Source organism: Oncorhynchus mykiss, chromosome 10, assembly GCF_057628025.1.
Source record: "Oncorhynchus mykiss isolate SJ-2025 chromosome 10, ASM5762802v1, whole genome shotgun sequence".
Lineage (NCBI taxonomy): Eukaryota > Metazoa > Chordata > Actinopteri > Salmoniformes > Salmonidae > Oncorhynchus > Oncorhynchus mykiss.
Window position 1 is genome coordinate 77,455,996 of NC_143031.1, and position 25,640 is coordinate 77,481,635.

Consider the following 25,640-nt stretch of genomic DNA (forward strand, 5'->3'; position numbering starts at 1 on the left):
CGGTCTGTGAAAAACAGGAAATTGTGGAGGTACGTGTCATAGCTACATAATTCTCAACACTGGACATGGTGGTTAACACACAATCACATTTCATAACGCTTTTAAAACAATTACCTGCACTCAAGATCGCCAAATCAGCCAATAGATGGTATGGGCATACTAGTCTAGAACACATGCATCCATCTATATCCTCATGACAAAGTACAGTATATCATTCTCTTAGACGTGCTCAATCTAAACAGTGTATCAAATTATTCAACTCGGTTTCTCCTTCAAGTAACATGTCGCAATGCGCCCTGTGTGTCTGTGGGAAAGCCCTCTCTCACTCTGGAAGTCTTGGTTTCCACTAATGTGATACAGCATGCTCTGTGCAGAGACCTCGTTTATAGCTCAGTGATAGAGACCAACTGCAAATGTAGTTTATATTGCAGAATGTTTAGGTGATTTTTTAGATAGCTAGTTATCTACTTCACATGCCAATATTGACTTTGGTATTATTGCGTCTAGCTACGTTTTATTTTTTGCATATTAGTGTTATGGTTTAAAACTGTTAATCATAGGAATCCGTGGTTTGGGGTGGATTATCCCTGTAAGCATTGATTATTTATATAGGCTGTGTAGTGCTAGGGCAAAAAACTAAACATGCACCTCTTGGGGTCCCCAGGACTGAGTTTGGGAAACACTGTCCTATGGGTTAAGGAAGGATGACATTATCTGTTTTTTTTATGGATAAAAATACAGCATTGACATGGGCATGGCCAATGTTGCGGTTGCAATATTTGAGGCCCTCCTGCTGACCGTAGTGACAAAATGTAGTCGCTTTAAAGCAAATTTCCTTCAATTCTACACATTTTATGATAGCTTGTGCTATGAGTGACTCAAACATAAGAAAATCAATGGGTGCCCCATACTGAACATTGACACAATACTTCATACAGCTGAAGTCTGAAGTTTACATACACCTTAGACAAATAGATTTAAACTCAGTTTTTCACAATTCCTCCCTGTCTTTGGTCAGTTAGGATCACCACTTTATTTTAAGAATGTGAAATATCAGAATAATTGTAGAGATAATGGTTAATTTCAGCTTTTATTTCTTTCATCACAATCCCAGTGGGTCAGAAGTTTACATACACACAATTAGTATTTGGTAGCATTGCCTTTAAATTGTTTAACTTGGGTCAAAGATTTTGGCTAGCCTTCCACAAGCTGGGTGAATTTTGTCCCATTCCTCCTGACAGAGCTGGTGTAACTGAGTCAGGTTTGTAGGCCTCCTTGCTCGCACATGCTTTTTCAGTTCTGCCCACAAATTTTCTATGGGATTGAGGTCAGGGTTTTGTGATTGCCACTCCAATACCTTGACTTTGTTGTCCTTAAGCCATTTTGCCACAATTTTGGAAGTATGCTTGGGGTCATTGTTCATTTGGAAGACCCATTTGCGACCAAGCTTCAACTTCCTGACTGATGTCTTGAGATGTTGCTTCAATATATCCACATAATGTTCCTACCTCATGATGCCATCTATTTAGTGAAGTGCACCAGTCCCTCCTGCAGAAAAGCACCCCACAACATGATGCTGCCACCCCCATGCTTCACGGTTGAGATGGTGTTCTTTGACTTGCAAGCCTCCCCCTTTTTCCTCCAAACATAACGATGGTCATTATGGCCAAACAGATCTATTTTTGTTTCATCAGACCAGAGGACATTTCTACAAAAAGTATGATCTTTGTAACCATGTGCAGTTGCAAACCGTAGTCTGGCTTTTTATGGCGATTTTTGAGCAGTGGCTTCTTCCTTGCTGAGCGGCCTTTCAGGTTATGTTGATATAGGACTCGTTTTACTCGTTTGCACTTTTCGCACCAAAGTACGTTCATCTCTAGGAGACGGAACACGTCTCCTTCCTGAGCGGTATGACGGCTGAGTGGTCCCATGGTGTTTATACCTGCGTACTATTGTTTGTACAGGTGAATGTGGTACCTTCAGGCATTTGGAAATTGCTCCCAAGGATGAACCATACTTGTGGAGGATTACAATTTTTGGTCTGAGTTCTTGGCTGATTTCTTTTGATTTTCCCATAATGTCAAGCAAAGAGGCACTGATTTTGAAGGTAGGCCTTGAAATACATCCACAGGTAAACCTCCAATTCACTAAAATTATGTCAATTACCCTATCAGAAGCTTCTAAAGCCATGACACAATTTTCTGGAATTTTCCAAGCTGTTGAAAGGCACAGTCAACTTAGTGTATGTAAACTTTTGACCCATTGGAATTGTGATACAGTGAATTATAAGGGAAATAATCTGTCTGAAAACAATTATTGGAAAAATGACTTTTGTCATTCACAAAGGAGATGTCCTAACCGACTTGCCCAAACTATAGTTTGTTAACAATACATTTGTGGAGTGGTTGAAAAACTAGTTTTAATAACTCCAACCTAAGTGTATGTAAACTTCGACTTCAACTGTATGTATGTATCTATGTACATTTGAAGTCTGAAGTTTACATACACTTAGGTTGGAGTCATTAAAACTCTATTTTCAACCAGTTCAGTTCACTTAAGAGGGTTAACATTATGATGGAAGTTAGAGGTACATATTAATTATTTACTGGTAAAAATGCACTGACTAGTATGTGACTAAAACGACTGTGGCTAAAACTAGACTAAAATTGTCCAGAGTTTTAGTTGGCTGAAAATAACAAACAAATTATGAAGGATGAAATTACAAAACTGTGACTAAGACTAAAATGTATTTTAAGACTAAAACTAAGACTAAATCTAAAATAACTGTAAAAATGAACACTGGTTGGGGCACACGAGGGAGACTTCTCACTGATGGAATATTGCTTGAATCGTAAACTAGTCCCTCATCGCTGACAACTCGCTCGAATGTCTGTTGCCACACTGGCTGATGTCAGAGGGTGACTTCCATAGCGGCCAGGGTAGCAATAAACCCGATCAACTTCGGGACACACTCATTACTTTAAAAATGTTATAACGAGCATCAAATTCTAATTGATAAAAACCCTCTGTCATTTTACAAGATATACATTTCAGTAATGGTTAAACATTTTATTTTGGGAGGTATTTCATTATGTGTCACGCCTTGAAATCAGACCGAACAAATGTACGTCATTAGGCACCCCTTTCCATAATTTGTTATGAAATTGCGCAAACTCCAACCATATCGCAGTGTGTGTCACAGGCTGACTACACCGCTTGCATCGCGTGCGCGAGCATTGCAAAATACATTTTGAAATCTATATTATTCAATTATCGCACCCACACTGCTCGTGCGCGCCAACAAGCATCTAAAATACAAGTCAGTTCTATTTGTGATGGGGATCGCGCTGCAAGTCCTGACTTTCCCATCTCCTCATTGGTTTATAGAAGCAGGTACCCACTGAAAAATTTGTGGATTAAACCAGCATCCTCTGGGCTTGATTTTTCATGTTTGGAAAGCGTTTCATTCAGTGAGCCATAAAACTGGTATTTTGTTGCTGTGTTGTACTTCTCCTTCAAAGCAATGTCACACTGGATGTCGATGAGCTCCAGTTGTGTGTCAGGTGGTGCTTTCTCGCTGTCGAAAGACAGGGGGCATGATACACCCTCCAGCTCAGTCTCAATATTGCCAAAGTCTACTGTATGTCTCAGTGTGGCACTGCTATGTGGGCGCATACAGTGCGGCCAGTGTCCTGAAATGAGCTAGACCTGCGGCTCATTTTTACTGGAGAACAACATACCTTTGGCCTTGAATTCTTTCACCTTGGAATACAGTTCATGCACAGAAACAGAATTTCACATTCAGATCATTCAGATTCCCCGATATGTCCACACCGAAAGCAACGTCGCCCAGCCAGTCTGTGTCTTTCAACTCGGAGAAGTCGTCAGCTTTACCAACTGTATCAAGGAACATACCTATCTCCCTTCTCAGTTCCCACACGGCGAAATACTTTTCCCAGGCTTAGCCAGCGCACATTTGAATGTAATGATGTATTTGAGACAAGGCCTCATTGTTCAAATGTATTTGTTTTCAAACATTGGAGACTAAATATAGTTTACATGCTGTCAACAATCTAAGCCAACCCTGTCAGTTATTCCCCATGGTTGCTCATTGATTTTGTTGTTGTACAATGAACCCATGTGTTACATATTTTAATTTCTTAATTTAATATAATTTAAAATATGCATTTTTCTAATGTTCATTAAGTTATAGCAGTACAATAACTGACCACCAGATGGTGGACTTGGTATGTCATCTATGTGTAACTCTGTTTGTGGCGCACTGCTTTGCTTTATCTTGGCCAGGTCACAGTTGTAAATGACGACTTGTTCTCAACTAAATTACCTGGTTAAATGAAGGTGAAAAAAATAAAATATGGACATGTGACCAGACCAAGGGGCCAATTCAGCACAATGCAGTGTTCAGGAACTGAAATATACTACATAGTAAAAAACATGCCTCTGACGTGTAGAATAAGGAATCATGTCCGCTTTGTTGATATCATTTATATCTGCAACTTTTGACCAAGTTTGAGTTCTGAATGTGGCCAGAGGCTCTTTCACTATAGTCTCTCTCTCCTTGTCTCCTCCCCTACATCTGCACTGATTGGCTTCACAGGTGAAAACAATGTGGTGGAGGGAAGCTCATCATTAGGCTGGTTTAACTTTCACCTGGTCAGCGCTTTCAGATCAGTGAAGGAGAGAACAGCAGAGAATAACTATTTTTAGACGACTGAGAAAGAGCCCTAGTGTGTAGGGGATAGTGTAGTGTTGTTGATTTAGCACAGGCTGCAGCTCTTCTAGGCCAGTCGTGCATAGTCACTGGTGGAACCTTAAGTGTGGAGGATGGGCTTGTAATGGCTGGTGCAGAATTAGTGGAATGGTATCAAATACATCAAACATATGGTTTCTATGGTTTCTTTGTGATTGATGCCATTCTATTTGCTCTGTTCCAGACATTATTATGAGCCGTCCTCGACAGCAGCCTCTGATGATTTAAAGGCTTTTAGATGAATCTCATGCATTCTGTCAATCACACACACACACACACACACACACAAAACCCTGCCTAAGGCTGTCTCTCTGATAACTGGAGGTATTTGCCACCTGTCCTACTGTAGTCAATGATTAGTCCCAGTTAGTTTAGTAACAAAACCATAGACACTGTTTTGATAAATGATGGTGATTTATGATCCAACCCTACATTCTGGTGTTGTCACCACAAACAGGAAGTTAACAAGATATGAGTCCAAATGTAAACAGTAACATTCACTCTCTATCCTAAAGTGGCAGAGAGGTGTCTTGTCCTTCTAGATTCCATGTTAGCTTAAACATAGTAGAGAACAATAATGTACTAGACAGGAAATGTCTTTAATCTCGGTTGAATGATTTATTGAATTAGCAGGAAGAACACATAGTTTATGTTCAGAATGATAAAAGCACAAGAAGCAAACATATTGTATATCTGATAAACATATACAGTCATTTTAAATGTATTTGAAGTGTAAAACAACAGTAATTGATTGACAGCGGCTATTGAATGATATTACACCCCTATTCTACACATCATTGTTTGACAAATTAATTATGTGAAAGCTTGTGTAGAGGACATGACTCGGTCATGATTGGTTGCTCATAGTCATGTGATGAGGTAGCCCTGCCTGCAACTTCAAAATCAGTGTCAGCTCTCGGCCCGAAAGGGAATTTCCTCTTTGTCTAATTAAGACGTTGGCTTCTCCTGTGCGAGACTCTGGTTCAGATCACTATCTTCGTGTGTGTGAATGTGTTTGTATGTGTTTCTCTCCTAGCTGTAGTTGAGTACAATTCTATCAAATCAAACCAGTCTTCAGAACATCATTAACATACAGTAGAGTTCATTAATCAGCAGTGCAGAGAAAGTACCTATGAGAAGCCTATTTCTCACAGATCCATTGTTGTGAAAAGGTACAATCATAATCCCTCCATACTCCTTGACCTGACGACATGTATATTTCCACACAGTTCTGGTCTCTCCAACCATCAGGCTCTCCACTCCACCAATACCTGTAGTAGAACAACACATAGTTAGACTGACCTCTATTTCAGAACCTAGAGTATGAACAACACAGAGTTAGACTTACCACTCTCCCAGAACCTAGAGTATGAACAACACAGAATCAGTCCTACTTCTTCCACTGTGGTCAGTGTTATTATAGAGCAGTAGTCTCTTACCTTGGGGTGGTCAGTGTTTTATTAGAGCAGGAGTCTCTTACCTTGGGGTGGTCAGTGGTATTAGAGCAGTAGTCTCTTACCTTGGGGTGGTCAGTGTTATTATAGAGCAGTAGTCTCTTACCTTGGGGTGGTCAGTGTTATTAGAGCAGTAGTCTCTTTCCTTGGGGTGGTCATTGTTACTATAGCGCAGGAGTCTCTTACCTTGGGGTGGTCAGTGTTACTATGGAGCAGGAGTCTCTTACCTTGGGGTGGTCAGTGTAATTATAGAGCAGTAGTCTCTAACCTTGGGGTGGTCAGTGTTATTATAGAGCAGTCATCTCTTACCTTGGGGTGGTCAGTGTTATTAGAGCAGGAGTCTCTTACCTTGGGGTGGTCAGTGTTATTATAGAGCAGTAGTCTCTAACCTTGGGGTGGTCAGTGTTATTATAGAGCAGTAGTCTCTTACCTTGGGGTGGTCAGTGTTATTAGAGCAGTAGTCACTTTCCTTGGGGTGGTCAGTGTTACTATAGAGCAGTAGTCTCTTACCTTGGGGTGGTCAGTGTTACTATAGAGCAGTAGTCTCTTACCTTGGGGTGGTCAGTGGGGTGCCGTCCACCCATTTCCAGGTCCCCTCAGTAACAGAGTCAGTCAGACCAATCCAGGCAAAAGTGACTGATTCAAACCCATTGATGAATGTCTGTTGTGGAACAGAAAAAACATTGGTACAGTTTAACTCATTTATGTTTTATTCAATCGGGCAAATCAGCTGAGAACAAATTCTTATTTACAATGACGGCCTACACCGGTCAAACCCAGACGACGCCGGGCCAATTGTGCGCCGCCCTATGGGACTCCCAATCACGGCTGGTTGTGATACAGCCTGGATTCGAACCAGAGTGTCTAGTGAGATGCAGTGCTAGATACATGTCTGTCTCTCACCTGTTCCTCTTCACTGTTAATGATAACCAGATCTGCTCCTCTCTCCAGACAGTCCTGTCTACTCTCCTTCCAGGATTTCCTCTCAGTAGAGAGGTAGTAACAGCTGCAGCCAAACCTTCTCCATCCTTCAGGATAGGACCCTAGAAGTTTGACATTTACCATAGGTGTTACTTGAATGACATTTACTATGACTTTGACACTCAAATGTTATTTAAAATAAAAAGAACATGGCCTCCCGGGTGGCGCAGTGGTTAAGGGCGCTGTACTGCAGTGCCAGCTGTGCCACCAGAGACTCTGGGTTCGCGCCCAGGCTCTGTCCTTGCGGAGATGGTGCAAAATCTATCAACACGGTCGGTCCCTGGGATTGGGCTGGCTAACACGAGTCGGTTTGCTTGGAAGGAAAAGGAGTTGGAGCCTTTAGGACGGGAAACTTTTGGAAGGACAATTTTGATGGGGATTCTAAAGCTGACGGTGAAGGACGTGTTTTGTTTCCAAGGCAACTCCAACGGGAGGGAGCATACGACGTGGCACTACATACAGAGGAGAAACACGATGATATCCTGAGAAGGGCAAGAGCAGTGGGAGGTGAGAGGCCGATGAGCCACTATGAAATAACAAGCCTGGCGAGGAACAACATTAGGGTTGTAACTGTCAACATTTACAACCCATACGTTAAGAACGAAAAGGTGAGGGCCTTTCTGGGGAGATACATGGATAACGTCTCCTCAGCAAGGCACCTCAAAGACTCCCTTGGGTTTTGGAATGGGAGGAGAGGCTTCCAGGCCCTCCTCAGGGAGGACCCAAAGGGACATGGTGGCTACCTCCATCCTCCTGCTATGTTCTCCCTGGGGGCTGACAGGGGGACGTTGTTTTATGCACGTCAGCCTCCATTTTGCAGGCGCTGTATGGCCTACGGCCACATCCTCGCCTCGTGCAGCGCAAGAAAATGCAGATTTTGTGGATCTGGGGAGCACAAGGCGAAGGATTGTGACGAGCCTAAGGCGTGCCACGGGTGTGGCACACCTGTGGCGGGGGTGCCCGGCTTGTCAGAGGTCATACGCGTCTGTGGCTGGGGGGGGGAGCAGGAGCGGGGGAAGAAGAGGAGGGGAAGGAAGCACGCCTCATGACCAGAGTACAGGTCCAGAGGGGAGGGTCGCAAGGAAGGAGGAGGATCAAGAAGCGGCGGATGGAAGAGAGAAGGAAACGGAAGGCACGGGAGTAGGAGAACCAGGAAAAGCGGCGGAAGAAGGCAACTGAGTGGAGGAGCATGAGAGAGAAGAAAGCGAGGGAGGGGCGGTGGAGAAGGATAGGAGATGGTGGATATGCCACACCTTTCAGGTGGACCGGATCATCTTGGCAAAGGAGAAATGCTCACTAACAGAGATGAAAACAAATTTGAGCATTTGAGAGAAACTGGCTTTTGGAGCATTTCTGGTATCTTTTATTTCTGCTCATGAAACATGAGACCAACACTTTACATGTTGCGTTTATATTTTTGTTCAGTGTATCTGACATTTACACGTTAAACATAACTTTTGCAACTATTATTTATTCACACATTCAATAAGTAGCTTTGCATGAGCCTTGGCTTATGAGGGGCCAGAACAGCTCATAGGATCTAGTCTCCTGTTTCTGTAGAGGCAGCTTGATGTTCAAGTAAACACTCTCTAGTCTCTAGTCTCTAGTCTCTTCTAGAATTACTCATTATAAAACTGGGTCAATTAATTACATTACACTTCAGATCCCCAGTTTCTACACAGATCAGAAAATGTCCCTTCAGTTGTGATGCACCTTACATGTGGAACAGTTTTTAACTGTTCATTGTGATTGTTTTCTTAAGGTGTATATGTCTTGTGTCTAAGTAGTTGTGCATGTATGTGTTTTATTTATTTGTATTGAAAACAGGGCTCTACTGCAAATGAGACATTGGTCCTAGTTGATCCTGTTTAAATAAAATAAAAATGTAAGTACACCCGCTGGACACTAGTCTATCGTAGGACCTCCGCTTTATCTCCTTTATGCTGAGTGCCAAGCAGACACTCATCGGGTAACATTTTACAGCCTTTCATATGACTCGGTCGGGGATCAAACTCCCAGACTTCCAATCTCAGGGCGGACTAACCACAAGGCCACTGGTGAATTATAAAAAAATGTCCAACAACAATTTATCTAACTTCCTTGACTGACAAACCTAAATCTGAGGGTGTTCGAGGTAGGTAGTTCTGATTAACTCTGATCTCCTGTGGCATGTGGGGGACAGGTCTATCCTTACCTATATCCTTCTGTAGCTGGTCATGCTCCATAGTTATAGTGTTCAGTCTCTTCATCAACTTGTCTATTTCAGTGGTTTTGGTATTTAGACTATTCTGTAGCTGGTCTCTCTCTGTGGTCCTGGTATTTAGACTATTCTGTAGCTGGTCTCTCTCTGTGGTCCTGGTATTTAGACTATTCTGTAGCTGGTCTCTCTCTGTGGTCCTGGTATTTAGACTATTCTGTAGCTGGTCTCTCTCTGTGGTCCTAGTATTTAGACTATTCTGTAGCTGGTCTCTATCTGTGGTCCTGGTATTTAGACTATTCTGTAGCTGGTCTCTCTCTGTGGTCCTGGTATTTAGACTATTCTGTAGCTGGTCTCTCTCTGTGGTCCTGGTATTTAGACTATTCTGTAGCTGGTCTCTCTCTGTGGTCCTTGTATTTAGACTATTCTGTAGCTGGTCTCTCTCTTTAGTCAGGGTGTTGTAAATTGTCTGTAGCTGGTCTCTCTCTGCAGCTGCATCTGTAAAAGGGAAAACTCAATCAAAATGTGTAACTGTCACAACATTGACTACAAATGTTTTAGTAAAAAACAATGTTGACTTACAGGAATCCCACAGGCCAATGATCACAGCCAGTAGAACAAACACTGCAGCAACTCTGGAGGGCCTCTTCCACCACTGAACATGTTCTGAATAACAAGTTATTAAAGTCAGATCTTTGGTAATGTGGTAATGTGTTTTACTGTATCATTGTTTTATTTGAGCTGGATTCTGCAGGAACAGGAACAGCACCTCAGTTTTGGACTGATGGATTCCACAACCTATTTGGCTGGATCCGCTACCTCTCATGGCATTACAAATAGTTACAATTTGCAGTGTAAAAAAATTATAATTAAAGCAATCAAAGTTATTTTGAGTTTTCTCCTCGTCAATTCTCCTACCCCCTAAAACAAATGCAATGTGAAAACTTAGATTTTCAGCTCGCACCTGAAAAAGGGCACTGTAGGTAGAGGCAGGTAGCCTCAATATTAACGGGCACTGTAGTTAGGGGTAAGGTAGAGGCAGGCAGCCTCGAGGTTACAGTGTTGTGCCAATAACCAAAGGTTGCAGGTTTGAATACCGGAGCGGACAAGGTGAAAAATATGTTGTGCCTTTGAACAAGGCACTTCATCCTAATTGCTGCAGGTTGGAGCCATTGTGATCGTTGTCAAGAAGTCACACCCTTCCCACTGGAGTTAGAAGTTCAGAGTGAGAAAGTATAGACTATATAGAAATATTACGCTAAAATTATAAATGAAATTATGAGGATTTCTATACTCTTGAACAGGAGGAAAAGTAGAATAGTAGTCAAAGAAAATGTACCTTTACATCCCATGCTGACACATACATTATGATTACTAAAGTATTTATTTATTTATTTATTTCACCTTTATTTAACCAGGTAGGCTAGTGGAGAACAAGTTCTCATTTGCAACTGCAACCTGGCCAAGATAAAGCATAGCAGTTCGACACATACAACAACCCAGAGTGACACATGGAACAAACAAAACATACAGTCAATAATACAGTAGGGAAAAAAAGTATATACTGAGTGCAAATGAGGTAAGATAAGGGAGTTAAGGCAATAAATAGGCCATGGTGGCGAAGTAATTACAATATAGCAATTAAACACTGGAATGGTAGATGTGCAAAAGATGGACGTGCAAGTAGAGATACTGGGGTACAAAGGAGCAAGATAAGCAAATAAATACAGCATGGGGATGAGGTAGTTGGATGGGCTTTTTACAGATGGGCTATGTCCAGGTGCAGTGATCTGAGAGCTGCTCTGACAACTGGTGCTTAAATCTAGTGAGGGAGATAGGAGTCTCCAGCTTCAGTGATTTTTGCAGTTTGCTCCAGTCATTGGCAGCCGAGAACTGGAAGGAAAGGTGACCAAAGGAGGAATTGGCTTTGGGGGTGACCAGTGAAATATACCTTCTGGAGCGCGTGTTACGATTGGGTGCTGCTATGGTGATTGGGTGCTGCTAGCGAGCTGAGATAAGGCGGGGCATTACCTAGCAGAGACGTGTAGATAACCTGTAGCCAGTGGGTTTGGTGACGAGTATGAAGCAAGGGCCAGCCAACGAGAGCGTATGGGTCGCAGTGGTGGGTAGTGTATAGGGCTTTGGTGACAAAACGGATGGCACTATGATAGACTGCATCCAATTTGTGGAGTAGAGTGTTGGAGGCTATTTTATAGATGACATAGCCGAAGTCGAGGATTGGTAGGATGGTCAGTTTTACGAGGGTATGTTAGGCAGCATGAGTGAAGGATGCTTTGTTGCGAATTAGGAAGCCGATTCTAGATTTAATTTTGAATTGGAGATGCTTAATGTGGGTCTGGAAGGAGAGTTTACAGTCTAGCCTGACACCTAGGTATTTGTAGTTATCCACGTATTCTAAGTCAGAGCAATCCAGTGATGCTGGATGGGCGGGCAGGTGCGGGCAATGATCGGTTGAAGAGCATGCATTTAGTTTTACTTGCATTTAAGAGCAGTTGGAGGCCATGGAAGGAGAGTTGTATGGCATTGAAGCTCGTCTGGAGGTTAGTTAACACAGTGTCCAAAGAGGGGCAAGAAGTATACAGAATGGTGTCGTCTGTTTAGAGGTGGATCAGATAACACCAGCAGAAAGAGCGACATCATTGATGTAGACAGAGAAGAGAGTCGGCCTGAGAATTGAACCCTGTGGCACCCCCAAAGAGACTGCCAGAGGTCCGGACAACAGGCCCTCCGATTTGACACACTGAACTCTATCAGAGAAGTAGTTGGTGAACCAGGCGAGGCAATCATTTGAGAAACCAAGGCTGTTGAGTTAGCCAATAAGAATGTGGTGATTGACAGAGTCGAAAGCTTTGGCCAGGTCGATGAACACGGCTGCACAGTAATGTCTTTTGTCGATGGCGGTTATGATATTGTTAAGGAGCTTGAGCGTGGCTGAGGTGCACCCTTGACCAGCTCCGAAAACAGATTGCATAGCGGAGAAGGTACGTTGGGATACGAAATGGTCGTTAATCTGTTTGTTAACTTGGCTTTCGAAGACCTTAGAGAGGTAGGATAGATATAGGTATGTAGCAGTTTGCGTCTAGAGTGTCTCCCCCTTTGAAGAGGGGGATGACCGCGGCAGCTTTCCAATCTTTGGGAATCTCAGACAATATGAAAGAGAGGTTGAACAGGCTAGTAATAGGTGTTGCAACAATTTCGAGAGATCATTTTAGAAAGAGAGGTTCCAGATTGTCCAGTACGGCTGATTTGTAGGGGTCCAGATTTTGCAAGCTCTTTCAGAACATAAGCTATCTGGATATGGGTGAAGGAGAAATGATGCGGGCTTGGGCGGGTTGCTGTGGAGGGTGCATAGAGAAATGCTTATTGAAATTCTCAATTATACTGGATTTATTGGTGGTAACAGTGTTTCCTAGCCTCAGAGCAGTGGGTAGCTGGGAGGAGGTGCTCTTATTCTCCATGGACTTTACAGTGTCCCAGAACATTTCGGAGTTTGTACTACAGGATGCACATTTCTGATTGAAAAAGCTAGCCTTAGCTTTCCTAACAGCCTGTGTATATTGGTTCCTAACTTCCCTGAAAAATTGCATATCACAGGAGCTATTCGATGCTAATGCAGAACGCCACAGGATGTTTTTTTGCTGGTCACGTCTGGAGTGAACCAAGGGTATATATCTAGCTATATATATAGCTATATCTATTCCTGGTTCTACATTTTTTGAATGGAGCATGCTTATTTAAGATGTTGAGGAAGGCACTTTTAAAGAATAACCAGGCATCCTCTACTGACGGGATGAGGTCAATGTCATTCCAGGATACCCTGGCCAGGTCGATTAGAAAGGCCTGCTCGCTGAAGTATTTTAGGGAGCGTTTGACACTGATGAGGGGTGGTCGTTTTATCGCAGACCCTTTACGGATGCAGGCAATGAGGCAGTGATCGCTGAGATCTTGATTGAAAACAGCAGAGGTGTATTTGGAGGGCGAGTTAGTTAGAATGATATCTATGAGGGTGCCCGTGTTTACGGATTTGGGGTTGTACCTGGCAGGTTCATTGATAAATTGTGTGAGATTGAGGGCATCAAGCTTAGATTGTAGGATGGCCGGGGTTAAGCTCAGAAGATAGATGGGTGGCAATCAATTCACATATGGTGTCGAGGGCACAACTGGGGGCAGAGGGTGGTCTATAGCAAGTGGCAACGGTGAGAGACTTGTTTCTGGAAAGGTTCATTTTTAGAAGTAGAAGCTCGCATTGTTTGGGTACAGACCTGGATAGTAAGACAGAACTCTGCAGGTTATCTTTGCAGTAGATTGCAATACCGCCGCCTTTGGCAGTTCTATCTTGGCAGAAAATGTTATAGTTAGGGATGGAAATTTCAGGGGGTTTTGTGGTTTTCCTAAGCCAGGATTCAGACATGGCTAAGACATCCGGGGTTGGCAGAGTGTGCTAAAGCAGTGAGTAAAACAAACTTAGGGAGTAGGCTTCTAATGTTAACATGCATGAAACCAAGGCTTTTACGGTTGCAGAAGTTAACAAATGAGAGCACCTGGGGAGTGGGAGTGGAGCTAGGCACTGCAGGTTCTGGATTAACCTCTACATCACCAGAGGAACAGAGGAGAAGTAGGATAAGGGTACGGCTAAATGCTATAAGAACTGGCCGTCTAGCACATTCGTAAACAAAGAGTAAAAGGAGCAGGTTTCTGGGCACGATAGCATAGATTCAAGGCAAAATGTACAGACAAAGGTAAGGTAGGATGTGAGTACATTGGAGGTAAACCTAGGCATTGAGTAATGAAGAGAGTGATATAGTCTCTAGAGATGTTTAAACCAGGTGATGTAATCGCCTATGTAGGAGGTTATTTTGATATCTAGTTAAGATCTTATAAACTTTGACACCAAACATAATACTTTAGTAGGATAATTCCTTACCTGTGGTTAGGGTTGTTGACACCAGTTGACTTTGCTTTCCATTTTCCAGCACAGTGCAGACAGTGACGGAGTACTGAGTACCACATTGCAGGTCAGAGAGACTGATGCTGTGTGAAGATGTGGTAGTGATGTGTGGTTTTGTCCCTGGACACTGGTAGGAGATTTGGTAATGATAATGATGTTGGGTTTGGTTCAATCCTGGTGGCTGACTCCAGCTAACAGCAGCTGATGTGGTGTCCACTGAGTCAACAGTCAGCTGGTCTGGAGCAGGAAGTACTAAGGGAAAATACATTATTGTCAGTGCTATAGATTAACTCTAGAAATAAACTACAGAAGGGAAAGTAGAATAGTTGTAATGAAGTAGAAAAGGCCAGCTTGCAATTCCTTTAGATATGGGAAGAAATAAGTTAAAAACAGACGTCACACAACAGCAGTTGGATTTGTAAAGTAACACAAATGAAGGGTTTCTGCTCTATTCATTTAGTAACGGTGCTGTGCCGCTGCCAGATTGTTGCCACACCAAAGATAAATCAATATAAATGAAAAGAATGTTGTGATTATAAATCCTCTCCACAATAACAAGTGTTTAATACTGTACTACTGATAAAGTTAAAGCAATCAGAGGCAGATCAACTCCTTGATATAATGACTCACAGGAATAGAAGACAGCCTGAATTCAGACACTGTATTATAAACAATGTTTAATGATATCAGCACCAAACTGCATGATAAGATCTGGGAATTCACCATCATATATAACTCATCAGGGAAGATACTGGACCTTTACACCCCATGCTGACTGTTACGGGTTTCGGTTCTGTTACGAGTTTCAGTTTCTCTATCCATTTAGAGGTTGACTAGGCTGGGCACTCTGATTGGAGTCACCTCGTTAGTCAGTATGTGTTACATCTGTGCTGGCCCTGCTGGTATTTAAGAGCTGCTGGTCCTGCTGGAATTTAAAACTTATTTGGGATCGGTTTCCCTTCCATGGGAAGGTTGAGCTAACATAGGCCAATGAGATTAGCATGAGGTTGAGCTAACATAGGCCAATGAGATTAGCATGAGGTTGAGCTAACATAGGCCAATGAGATTAGCATGAGGTTGAGCTAACATAGGCCAATGAGATTAGCATGAGGTTGCGCTAACATAGGCCAATGAGATTAGCATGAGGTTGAGCTAACATAGGCCAATGAGATTAGCATGAGGTTGCGCTAACATAGGCCAATGAGATTAGCATGAGGTTGAGCTAACATAGGCCAATGAGATTAGCATGAGGTTGAGCTAACATAGGCTAATGCGATTAGCATGAGGTTGTAAGTCACAAGAAAATTTCCCAGGACATAGACATATCTGATATTGGCAGAAAACTTAAATTATTGTTAATCTAACTGCACTGTCCAAATTACAGCAGCTTTTACAGTGCAATAATACCATGCTATTGTTTGAGGAGAGTGTATAATTTTGAACATGAAAAGTTATTAATAAACAAATGAGGCACATTTGGGCATATTGGGATACCTACACCTCATGTTAGGATGGCCAAGGCATTTAGCGAGAAACTCCTGTTTATTTAGCTCCATATCCCTTTTAACTTCAGATCCTAAGTTGGTGTTTGCTTATCTGAGACAAACCTTAAGGGGCATCCATGGAGGGTGGCTTTTAGAACCCGTTACTAGTGGCTTTGCCATCTTTCAGTGGGAACCCCCATGGTGTCTTTTAGAACCCGTTACTAGTGGCTTTGCCATCTTTCAGTGGGAACCCCCATGGTGTCTTTAGATCCCGTTACTAGTGGCTTTGCCATCTTTCAGTGGGAACCCCCATGGTGTCTTTTAGAACCCGTTACTAGTGGCTTTGCCATCTTTCAGTGGGAACCCCCATGGTGTCTTTAGAACCCGTTACTAGTGTCTTTGCCATCTTTCAGTGGGAACCCCCATGGTGTCTTTTAGAACCCGTTACTAGTGGCTTTGCCATCTTTCAGTGGGAACCCCCATGGTGTCTTTAGAACCCGTTACTAGTGTCTTTGCCATCTTTCAGTGGGAACCCCCATGGTGTCTTTAGAACCCGTTACTAGTGGCTTTGCCATCTTTCAGTGGGAACCCCCATGGTGTCTTTTAGAACCCGTTACTAGTGGCTTTGCCATCTTTCAGTGGGAACCCCCATGGTGTCTTTTAGAACCCGTTACTAGTGGCTTTGCCATCTTTCAGTGGGAACCCCCATGGTGTCTTTTAGAACCCGTTACTAGTGGCTTTGCCATCTTTCAGTGGGAACCCCCATGGTGTGTTTTAGAACCCGTTACTAGTGGCTTTGCCATCTTTCAGTGGGAACCCCCATGGTGTCTTTAGAACCCGTTACTAGTGGCTTTGCCATCTTTCAGTGGGAACCCCCATGGTGTGTTTTAGAACCCGTTACTAGTGGCTTTGCCATCTTTCAGTGGGAACCCCCATGGTGTCTTTAGAACCCGTTACTAGTGTCTTTGCCATCTTTCAGTGGGAACCCCCATGGTGTCTTTAGAACCCGTTACTAGTGGCTTTGCCATCTTTCAGTGGGAACCCCCATGGTGTCTTTAGAACCCGTTACTAGTGTCTTTGCCATCTTTCAGTGGGAACCCCCATGGTGTCTTTAGAACCCGTTACTAGTGGCTTTGCCATCTTTCAGTGGGAACCCCCATGGTGTCTATCAGAAGCCCTTTTGAAACCCTTTCTGTGTTTGGTTGTTGAAGTGATTATCTTTGTTAGTTCCCTTTTCTGGGAGTGACGACTGTTTGTCTTTTGGGAACATAAAACAGACACATAATTATGATTTGTTAAATTACATTTGTCTTTTTGATATCTAGTCAAAATGTGACACCAGACAGAATACTTTAGTTGGGTACTTCCTTACTTGTGGTGAGGGTTGTTGACACTAGTCGACTTTGCCTTCCATTTTCCAGCACAGTGCAGACAGTGACAGAGTACTGAGTACCACATTGCAGGTCAGAGAGAGTGATGCTGTGTGAAGATGTGGTAGTGATGTGTGGTTCTGTCCCTGGACAGCGGTAGGAGATCTGGTAATGATGTTGGGTTTGGTTCAATCCTGGTGGCTGGTTCCAGCTAACAGCAGCTGATGTGGTGTCCACTGAGTCAACGGTCAGCTGGTCTGGAGCAGGAAGTACTAAGAAAGATAAATAAGAAAGAAGCTAAAAAATAGAAGTCACAACAGAAGTTGGATTTAGGGGTTTCTGCTGTATCCATTTATCAACGGTGGTCCGCTGCTGCTACATTGTTGTCGCCACTCCAATTTCTTTAAATATAAAATAAAATAATGGTGTCATTATAAATCCTCTCCACAATAACAAGTGTTTAACACTGTACTACTGATAAAGTTGAAGCAATCAGAGGCAGATCAACTCCTTGACATAATGACTCACACTAATGGGAAGCAAGCAAGAATTCACACACTATAAAAACCTTTATTAATTTCAGCACCAAACTGCATGATGAGGTCTGGGGAATTAACCATCATATATTTCTCATCAGGGAAGATACTGGACCTTTACATCCCATATTGACACATCCATTATCATTAGTTCATAGTTATTTCAATAACTAGTTCAAGTTTAATCAGCTTTGACACTAAACAGAATACTTAAGCAGAGTACTTCCTTACCTGTGGTGAGGGTTGTTGACACCAGTCGACTTTTCTTTCCATTTTCCAGCACAGTGCAGACAGTGACAGAGTACTGAGTACCACCTTGCAGGTCAGAGAGAGTGATGCTGTGTAAAGATGTGGTAGTGTAGTGTGGTTCTGTCCCTGGACAGTGGTAGGAGATCTGGTAATGATGTTGGGTTTGGTCCAATCCTGGTGGCTGGCTCCAGCTAACAGTAGCTGATGTGGTGTCAACAGTCAGCTGGCCAGGAGCAGTGGGTACTAAGGGGAAATAAACTTTTGTCAGGGCTATTGTTTATCTCTAGAAACTACAGAAGGAAAAGTAGAATAGTACTTGAAAAATAAGCTTGCAATTCCTTTTAATATGGGAAAAAATAAGCTAAAGCAGAAGTCAGAACAGAGGTCAGATATTAGATAATGTAAATAAAAAAGAAGAGTTTCTGCTATATTCATTAATACATATAAATGAAAAGAATGGTGTAATTATATCTCCACAATAACAAGTGTTTAATACTGTACTACTGATCAAGTTAAAGCAAGCAGAAGCAGATCAACTCCTTGACATAATGACTCACAGGAATGGAATAATATACAGTGCCTTGAGAAAGTATTCGGCCCCCTTGAACTTTGCGACCTTTTGCCACATTTCAGGCTTCAAACATAAAGATATAAAACTGTATTTTTTTGTGAAGAATCAACAACAAGTGGGACACAATCATGAAGTGGAACGACATTTATTGGATATTTCAAACTTTTTTAACAAATCAAAAACTGAAAAATTGGGCGTGCAAAATTATTCAGCCCCTTTACTTTCAGTGCAGCAAACTCTCTCCAGAAGTTCAGTGAGGATCTCTGAATGATCCAATGTTGACCAAAATGACTAATGATGATAAATACAATCCACCTGTGTGTAATCACGTCTCCGTATAAATGCACCTGCACTGTGATAGTCTCAGAGGTCCGTTAAAAGAGCAGAGAGCATCATAAAGAACAAGGAACACACCAGGCAGGTCCGAGATACTGTTGTGAAGAAGTTTAAAGCCGGAATTGGATACAAAAAGATTTCCCAAGCTTTAAACATCCCAAGGAGCACTGAGCAAGCGATAATATTGAAATGGAAGGAGTATCAGACCACTGCAAATCTACCAAGACCTGGCCGTCCCTCTAAACTTTCAGCTCATACAAGGAGAAGACTGATCAGAGATGCAGCCAAGAGGCCCATGATCACTCTGGATGAACTGCAGAGATCTACAGCTGAGGTGGGAGACTCTGTCCATAGGACAACAATCAGTCGTATATTGCACAAATCTGGCCTTTATGGAAGAGTGGCAAGAAGAAAGCCATTTCTTAAAGATATCCATAAAAAGTGTTGTTTAAAGTTTGCCACAAGCCACATGGGAGACACACCAAACATGTGGAAGAAGGTGCTCTGGTCAGATGAAACCAAAATTGAACTTTTTGGCAACAATGCAAAATGTTATGTTTGGCGTAAAAGCAACACAGCTGAACACACCATCCCCACTGTCAAACATGGTGGTGGCAGCATCATGGTTTGGGCCTGCTTTTCTTCAGCAGGGACAGGGTTGGTTAAAATTGATGGGAAAATGGATGGAGCCAAATACAGGACCATTCTGGAAGAAAACCTGATGGAGTCTGCAAAAGACCTGAGACTGGGACGGAGATTTATCTTCCAACAAGACAATGATCCAAAACATAAAGCAAAATCTACAATGGAATGGTTAAAAAATAAACATATCCAGGTGTTAGAATGGCCAAGTCAAAGTCCAGACCTGAATCCAATCGAGAATCTGTGGAAAGAACTGAAAACTGCTGTTCACAAATGCTCTCCATCCAACCTCACTGAGCTCAAGCTGTTTTGCAAGGAGGAATGGGAAAAAATGTCAGTCTCTCGATGTGCAAAACTGATAGAGACATACCCCAAGCGACTTACAGCTGTAATCGCAGCAAAAGGTGGCGCTACAAAGTATTAACTTAAGGGGGCTGAATAGTTTTGCACGCCCAATTTTTCAGTTTTTGATTTGTTAAAAAAGTTTGAAATATCCAATAAATGTCGTTCCACTTCATGATTGTGTCCCACTTGTTGTTGATTCTTCACAAAAAAATACAGTTTTATATCTTTGTTTGTGGCAAAAGGTCGCAAAGTTCAAGGGAGCCGAATACTTTCGCAAGGCCCTGTATATTTTTATTTATTTAACCTTTATTTATCCAGCTAGGCCAGTTGAGAACAAGTTCTCATTTACAACTGCGACCTGGCCAAGATAAAGCAAAGCAGTGCGACACAAACCACAGCACAGCGTTACACATGGAATAAACAAACATACAGTCAATTACACAATAGACAAATGTATATACAGTGTGTGCAAATGAGGTAAGATTAGGGAGGTAAGGCAATAAATAGGCCATAGTGGCAAAATAATTACAATTTAGCAATTAAACACTGGAGTGATAGATGTGCAAAAGATGGATGTGCAAGTAGAGATACTGGGGTGCAAGTAGAGATACTGGGGTGCATAGGAGGAAAAAATACAATATGGGGATGAGGTAGTTGGGTGGGCTATTTACAGATGGGCTATGTACAGGTGCAATGATATGTAAGCTGCTCTGACAGCTGGTGCTTAAAGTTAGAGAGGGAGATATGAGTCTCCAGCTTCAGTGACTTTTGCAGTTCGTTCCAGTCATTGGCAGCAGAGAACTGGAAGGAAAGGTGGCCAAAGGAGGAATTGGCTTTGGGGGTGACCAGTGAAATATACCTGCTGGAACACGTACTACGGGTGGGTGCTGCTATGGTGACCAGTGAGCTGAGATAAGGCAGGGCTTTACCTAGAAAATACTTATACTACCCACCACTGCGACCTGTATGCTCTCATTGGCTGGCCCTCGCCTCATATTCGTCGCGAAACCCACTGGCTCCAGGTCATCTATATGGGGCTTTGGTGATAAAACGGATGGCACTGTGATAGACTGCATCCAATTGCTGAGTAGAGTGTTGGAGGCTATTTGGTAAATGACATTGCCGAAGTCAAGGATCGGTAGGATAGTCAGTTTTACGAGGGTATGTTTGGCAGCATGAGTGAAGGATGCTTTGTTTGCGAAATAGGAGGCCGATTCTAGATTTAATTTTGGATTGAAGATGCTTAATATGCGTCTGGAAGGAGAGTTTACAGTCTAACCAGACACTTAGGTATTTGTAGTTATCCACGTATTCTAAGTCAGAACCGTCCAGACAGGTGATGCTAGACGGGCGGCAGGTGCGGGCAGCGATCGGTTGAAGAGCATGCATTTAGTTTTACTTGCATTTAAGAGCAGTTGGAGGCCACGGAAAGAGTGTTGTATGGCACTGAAGCTCATCTGGAGGTTAGTTAACACAGTGTCCAAAGAAGGGACAGAAGTATACAGAATGGTGTTGTCTGCGTAGAGGTGGATCAGAGAATCACCAGCAGCAAGAGCGACATCATTGATGTATACAGAGAAAATAGTCGGCCCGAGAATTGAACCCTGTGGCACTCCCATAGAGACTGCCAGAGGTCCAGACAACAGGCCTTCTGATTTGACACACTGAACTCTATCTGAGAAGTAGTTGGTGAACCAGGCGAGACAGTCATTTGAGAAGCCAAGGCTATTGAGTCTGCCGATAAGAATGCGGTGATTGACAGTCGAAAGCCTTGGCCAGATCGATGAATACGGTAGCACAGTATTGTCTTTTATCGATGGCGGTTATGATGTCGTTTAGGACCTTGAGCGTGGCTGAGGTGCACCCATGACCAGCTCGGAAACCAAAATGTAATCGCAGAGAAGGTACGGTGGGATCCGAAATGCTTTGTTAACTTGGCTTTCGAAGACATTAGAGAGGCAGGGTAGGATAGATATAGGTCTGTAACAGTTTGGGTCTAGGGTGTCTCTCCTTTTGAAGAGGGGGATGGTCGCGGCAACTTTCCAATCTTTGGGGATATCAGACGATATGAAAGAGAGTTGAACAGGCTAGTAAAAGGGGTTGCAACAATTGCGGTGGATAATTTTAGAAAGAGAGGGTCCAGATTGTCTAGCCCAGCTGATTTGTAGGGGTCCAGATATTGCAGCTCTTACAGAACATCAGCTATTTGGATTTAGGTGAAGGAGAAGCTGGGGAGGCTTGGGCAATTGCTATGGGGGGTGCGGAGTTGTTGACCGTGGTAGGGGTAGCCAGGTGGAAAGCATGGCCAGCTGTAGAAAAATGCTTATTGAAATTCTCAATCATCTCAGATATATCGGTGGTGACAGTGTTTCCTAGCCTCAGAGCAGTGGGCAGCTGGGAGGAGGTGCTCTTATTCTCCATGGACTTTACACTGTCCCAGAACTTTTTGGAGTTTGTGCTACAAGATGCACATTTCTGTTTGAAAAAGCTAGCCTTTTCTTTCCTAGCTGCCTGTGTATATTGGTCCCTAACTTCCCTGAAAAGTTGCATATCGTGGGGGCTATTCGAAAGTGTGAAAGCGTGAACTCTGATATTAGTGCTTTCGCAAAGTATTAAGACCCCTTAACTTTTCCACACTCTGTGACGTTACAGCCTTTTTCTAAAATGTTTTAAATAATTTCCCCCCCCATGTCAATACTCCATAGTGACAAAACATTTGTATTTTTTTTATATTGCAAATTTGATTTAAAACATCACATTTACATTAATACTCAGACCCTTTACTCATTACTTTGTTGAAGCAGCTTTGGAAGCGATTACATCCGTGAGTCTTCTTGGGTATGACGCTACAAGCTTGGCATACCTGTATTTGGGAAGTTAATCCCATTCTTTTTCGATCTTCTCAAGCTCTGTCAGGTTGGATGGGGGCGTCAAAGCACAGATATTATCAGGTCTTTCCAGAGATGTTTGATCGGGTTCAAGTTCGGGCCCTGGCTGGGCCACTCAAGGACATTCACAGTCTTGTCCCGAAGCCAATCCTGAATTGTCTTGTCTGTGTGCTTAGGGTCATTGTCCTGTTGGAAGGTGAACCTTCCACCCAGTCTGAGGTCCTGAGCGCTCTGGGGCAGGTTTTCATCAAGGATCTTTCTGTACTTTGCTCCGTTAATCTCTTCCTCGATCATGACTAGTCTCCCAGTCCCTGCCGCTGAAAAATATCCCCACAGCATGATGCTGCCACCAACATGCTTCACCGTAGGGATGGTGCTAGGTTTCCTACATACGTGACGATTCACATTCAGGCCAAAGAGTTCAATCTTGGTTTCATCAGACCAGATAATCTTGTTTCTCATGGTCTGAGAGTCCTTTAGGTGGCTCTTGGCAAACTCCAAATGGGCTTTCATTAGCCTTTTACTGAGTAACAGTTTCCGTCTGGACAATCTAACATAAAGGCCTGATTGGTGGAGTGATGCAGGGCTGGTTGTCCTTCTGGAAGGTTCTTCCATTCCACAGAGGAACTCTGGAGCTCTGTCAGAGTGACCATCGGTTTCTCGGTCACTTACCTGACTAAGGCCCTTCTCCCCTGATTGCTCAGTTTTGGCCAGCTCTAGGAAGAGTTTTGGTGGTAACAAACTTCTTCCATTTAAGAATGATGGAAGCCACTGTGTTCTTGGGAACCTTCCGTCCACCAAATGGCTTGGTGGCTTTGCTCTGACATGCACTGTCACCTGTGGGACCTTATATAGACAGGTGTGTGCCTTTCCAAATCATGTCCAATCAATTGAATTTACCACAGGTGCACTACAATCAAGTTGTAGAAACATATCAAGGAGGACCAATGGAAATAGGATGCACAACTTTTATTGATTTCACTACCAAACTGCATTTTGAGTTCTGGGGAATTCACATATAGTCATTTTGATAACCAGACCTAATACTTAAGTAGGGTAGTTACCTGTGGTGAAGGTTGTTAACACGAGTTGACTTTGCTTTCCATTTTCCAGCACAGTGCAGACAGTGACCGAGTACTCAGTAGCAGGTTTCAGGTCAGAGAGAGTGATGCTGGGTGAAGATGTGGTAGTGATGTGTGGTTTTATCCCTGGACAGCGGTAGGAGATCTGGTAATGATGTTGGGTTTGGTCCAATCCTGGTGGCTGGCTCCAGCTAACAGCAGCTGATGTGGTGTCCACTGAGTCAACAGTCAGCTGGTCTGGAGCAGGAAGTACTAAGGGAAAATAAACACATTATTGTCAGGGTTACAGTTTAACTCCAGATATACACTGAGTGTACAAAACATTAAGGATACCTGCTCTTTTCATGACAGACTTTCTATGACAGACCAGGTGAATCCAGGTGAAAGCTATGATCCTTTTTGATGTCACTCGTTAAATATACTTTCTGTCTTGAATGAGCAAGACAGAAATATTTAAGTGCCTTTAAACAGGGTATGGTAGGTGCCAGGAGCATAAGTTTTGGTCAAGAACTGCAACGCTGCTAAGTTTTTCACACTACACAGTTTCAAGTGTGTATCAAGAATGTTCCACCACCCAAAGGACATCCAGCCAACTTGACACAACTGTAGGAAACATTGGAGTCAACATGGGCCAGCATCCCTGTGGAACGCTTTCGACACCTTGTGGAGTCTATGATCCAACAGATTGAGGCTGTTCTGAGGGCAAAATGTTTGTACACTCAAATGTAATTCAATGTTTAATAGATGTCCCACTTAACATTTCTCAAAAATTGTATAATCAGAAAAATTTAAAACTTGTAAAAAAAAAAAGAAAGTCCTCAAGCTTTTGATGAAGTACATACCTTCCTCTCAGATAATGTCTGAACCAGGCCTCTTTCAGCCTCCCCAGCAGTACAACATCTCTTGATTAGGCTGCTAGGTGTTTCGCTAAGATTGCTGTAGTATTTTAAGATGTTCTCGCTAGGGATGTGGAGGTCACGACATTTTGTCAGCTGGTTATTGTCATGCAATCATTATGGCAATCATCCATGTTTATAGCCAGTAAGAAACTGCTAGCCATTGGCTGCTAACAGCTGACAACTGCTAACTGGCAAGCACAAAAAGTGAAGCGCTTCGGGAGTACAGACTCCAAGAAATCGGCTGATCGCCCTCTAGTGGTGCAAGTAAGAACTGCTGAAAATGCAGTCAAAGACAATTATTCTGTCAAGATTATTCTGTCAAAAGAAGTATTTTTTTAGAATCGAAATAGAGGAATACTAAGACCAAATAAATGTGACGGGTAAATGATAACTCATTTAGGAAATGAATACATGTATTACAATGCTGGAAGTGAAGGCTGGAATTAAACAATTAACTATGCAAATGAGCAAAAGCTGTGTACATAAAGGAAATAGACACCTGGCTCAAATAGAAGCCTGGCTCTGATATTTGCCTGTTGTGTCCAGTGATTTATGCGAATAAACGCCTGGGATATGATGCATAGCTTTGCAATATCTATATATTTGTTTAAAGTCAATTGAATATACACCATCACAATAATCAATGATTTATGTTAGGCAGGACTAAAGAAACATTATGATATGAAGACAATGTATTTCAGAAGAACAGAAGATTTGACCTACTGTATGTTATCTGGCTATGTGCCATGCCATAGACTGTAGGCTTGCTCATTTAGCAGACAATATATGAAGAGTTCTACTGTATGTTATCTGGCTATGTGCCATGCCATAGACTGTAGGCTTGCTCATTTAGCAGACAATATATG

The 25,640-nt window shown here is 42.8% G+C and overlaps 1 protein-coding gene across 1 annotated transcript in view; it reads right to left on the minus strand.

Moving 5' to 3' along the window:
• Positions 1-5,365: 5,365 nt before the first annotated feature.
• LOC110534593 (receptor-type tyrosine-protein phosphatase H) overlaps positions 5,366-25,640 on the minus strand; it is a 32,022-nt gene continuing 11,747 nt past the window's right edge. Inside the window, exons 5-13 of the mRNA XM_090188000.1 lie at positions 23,858-24,127; positions 17,994-18,254; positions 17,229-17,498; positions 14,349-14,624; positions 9,986-10,069; positions 9,401-9,901; positions 7,129-7,268; positions 6,777-6,886; positions 5,366-6,042 (exon numbers count right to left, since the gene is read on the minus strand). Coding sequence (XP_090044126.1) covers positions 5,913-6,042; positions 6,777-6,886; positions 7,129-7,268; positions 9,401-9,901; positions 9,986-10,069; positions 14,349-14,624; positions 17,229-17,498; positions 17,994-18,254; positions 23,858-24,127 — 2,042 coding nt within the window. The 3' untranslated portion in view covers positions 5,366-5,912. The remainder of the gene's footprint in view (positions 6,043-6,776; positions 6,887-7,128; positions 7,269-9,400; positions 9,902-9,985; positions 10,070-14,348; positions 14,625-17,228; positions 17,499-17,993; positions 18,255-23,857; positions 24,128-25,640) is intronic.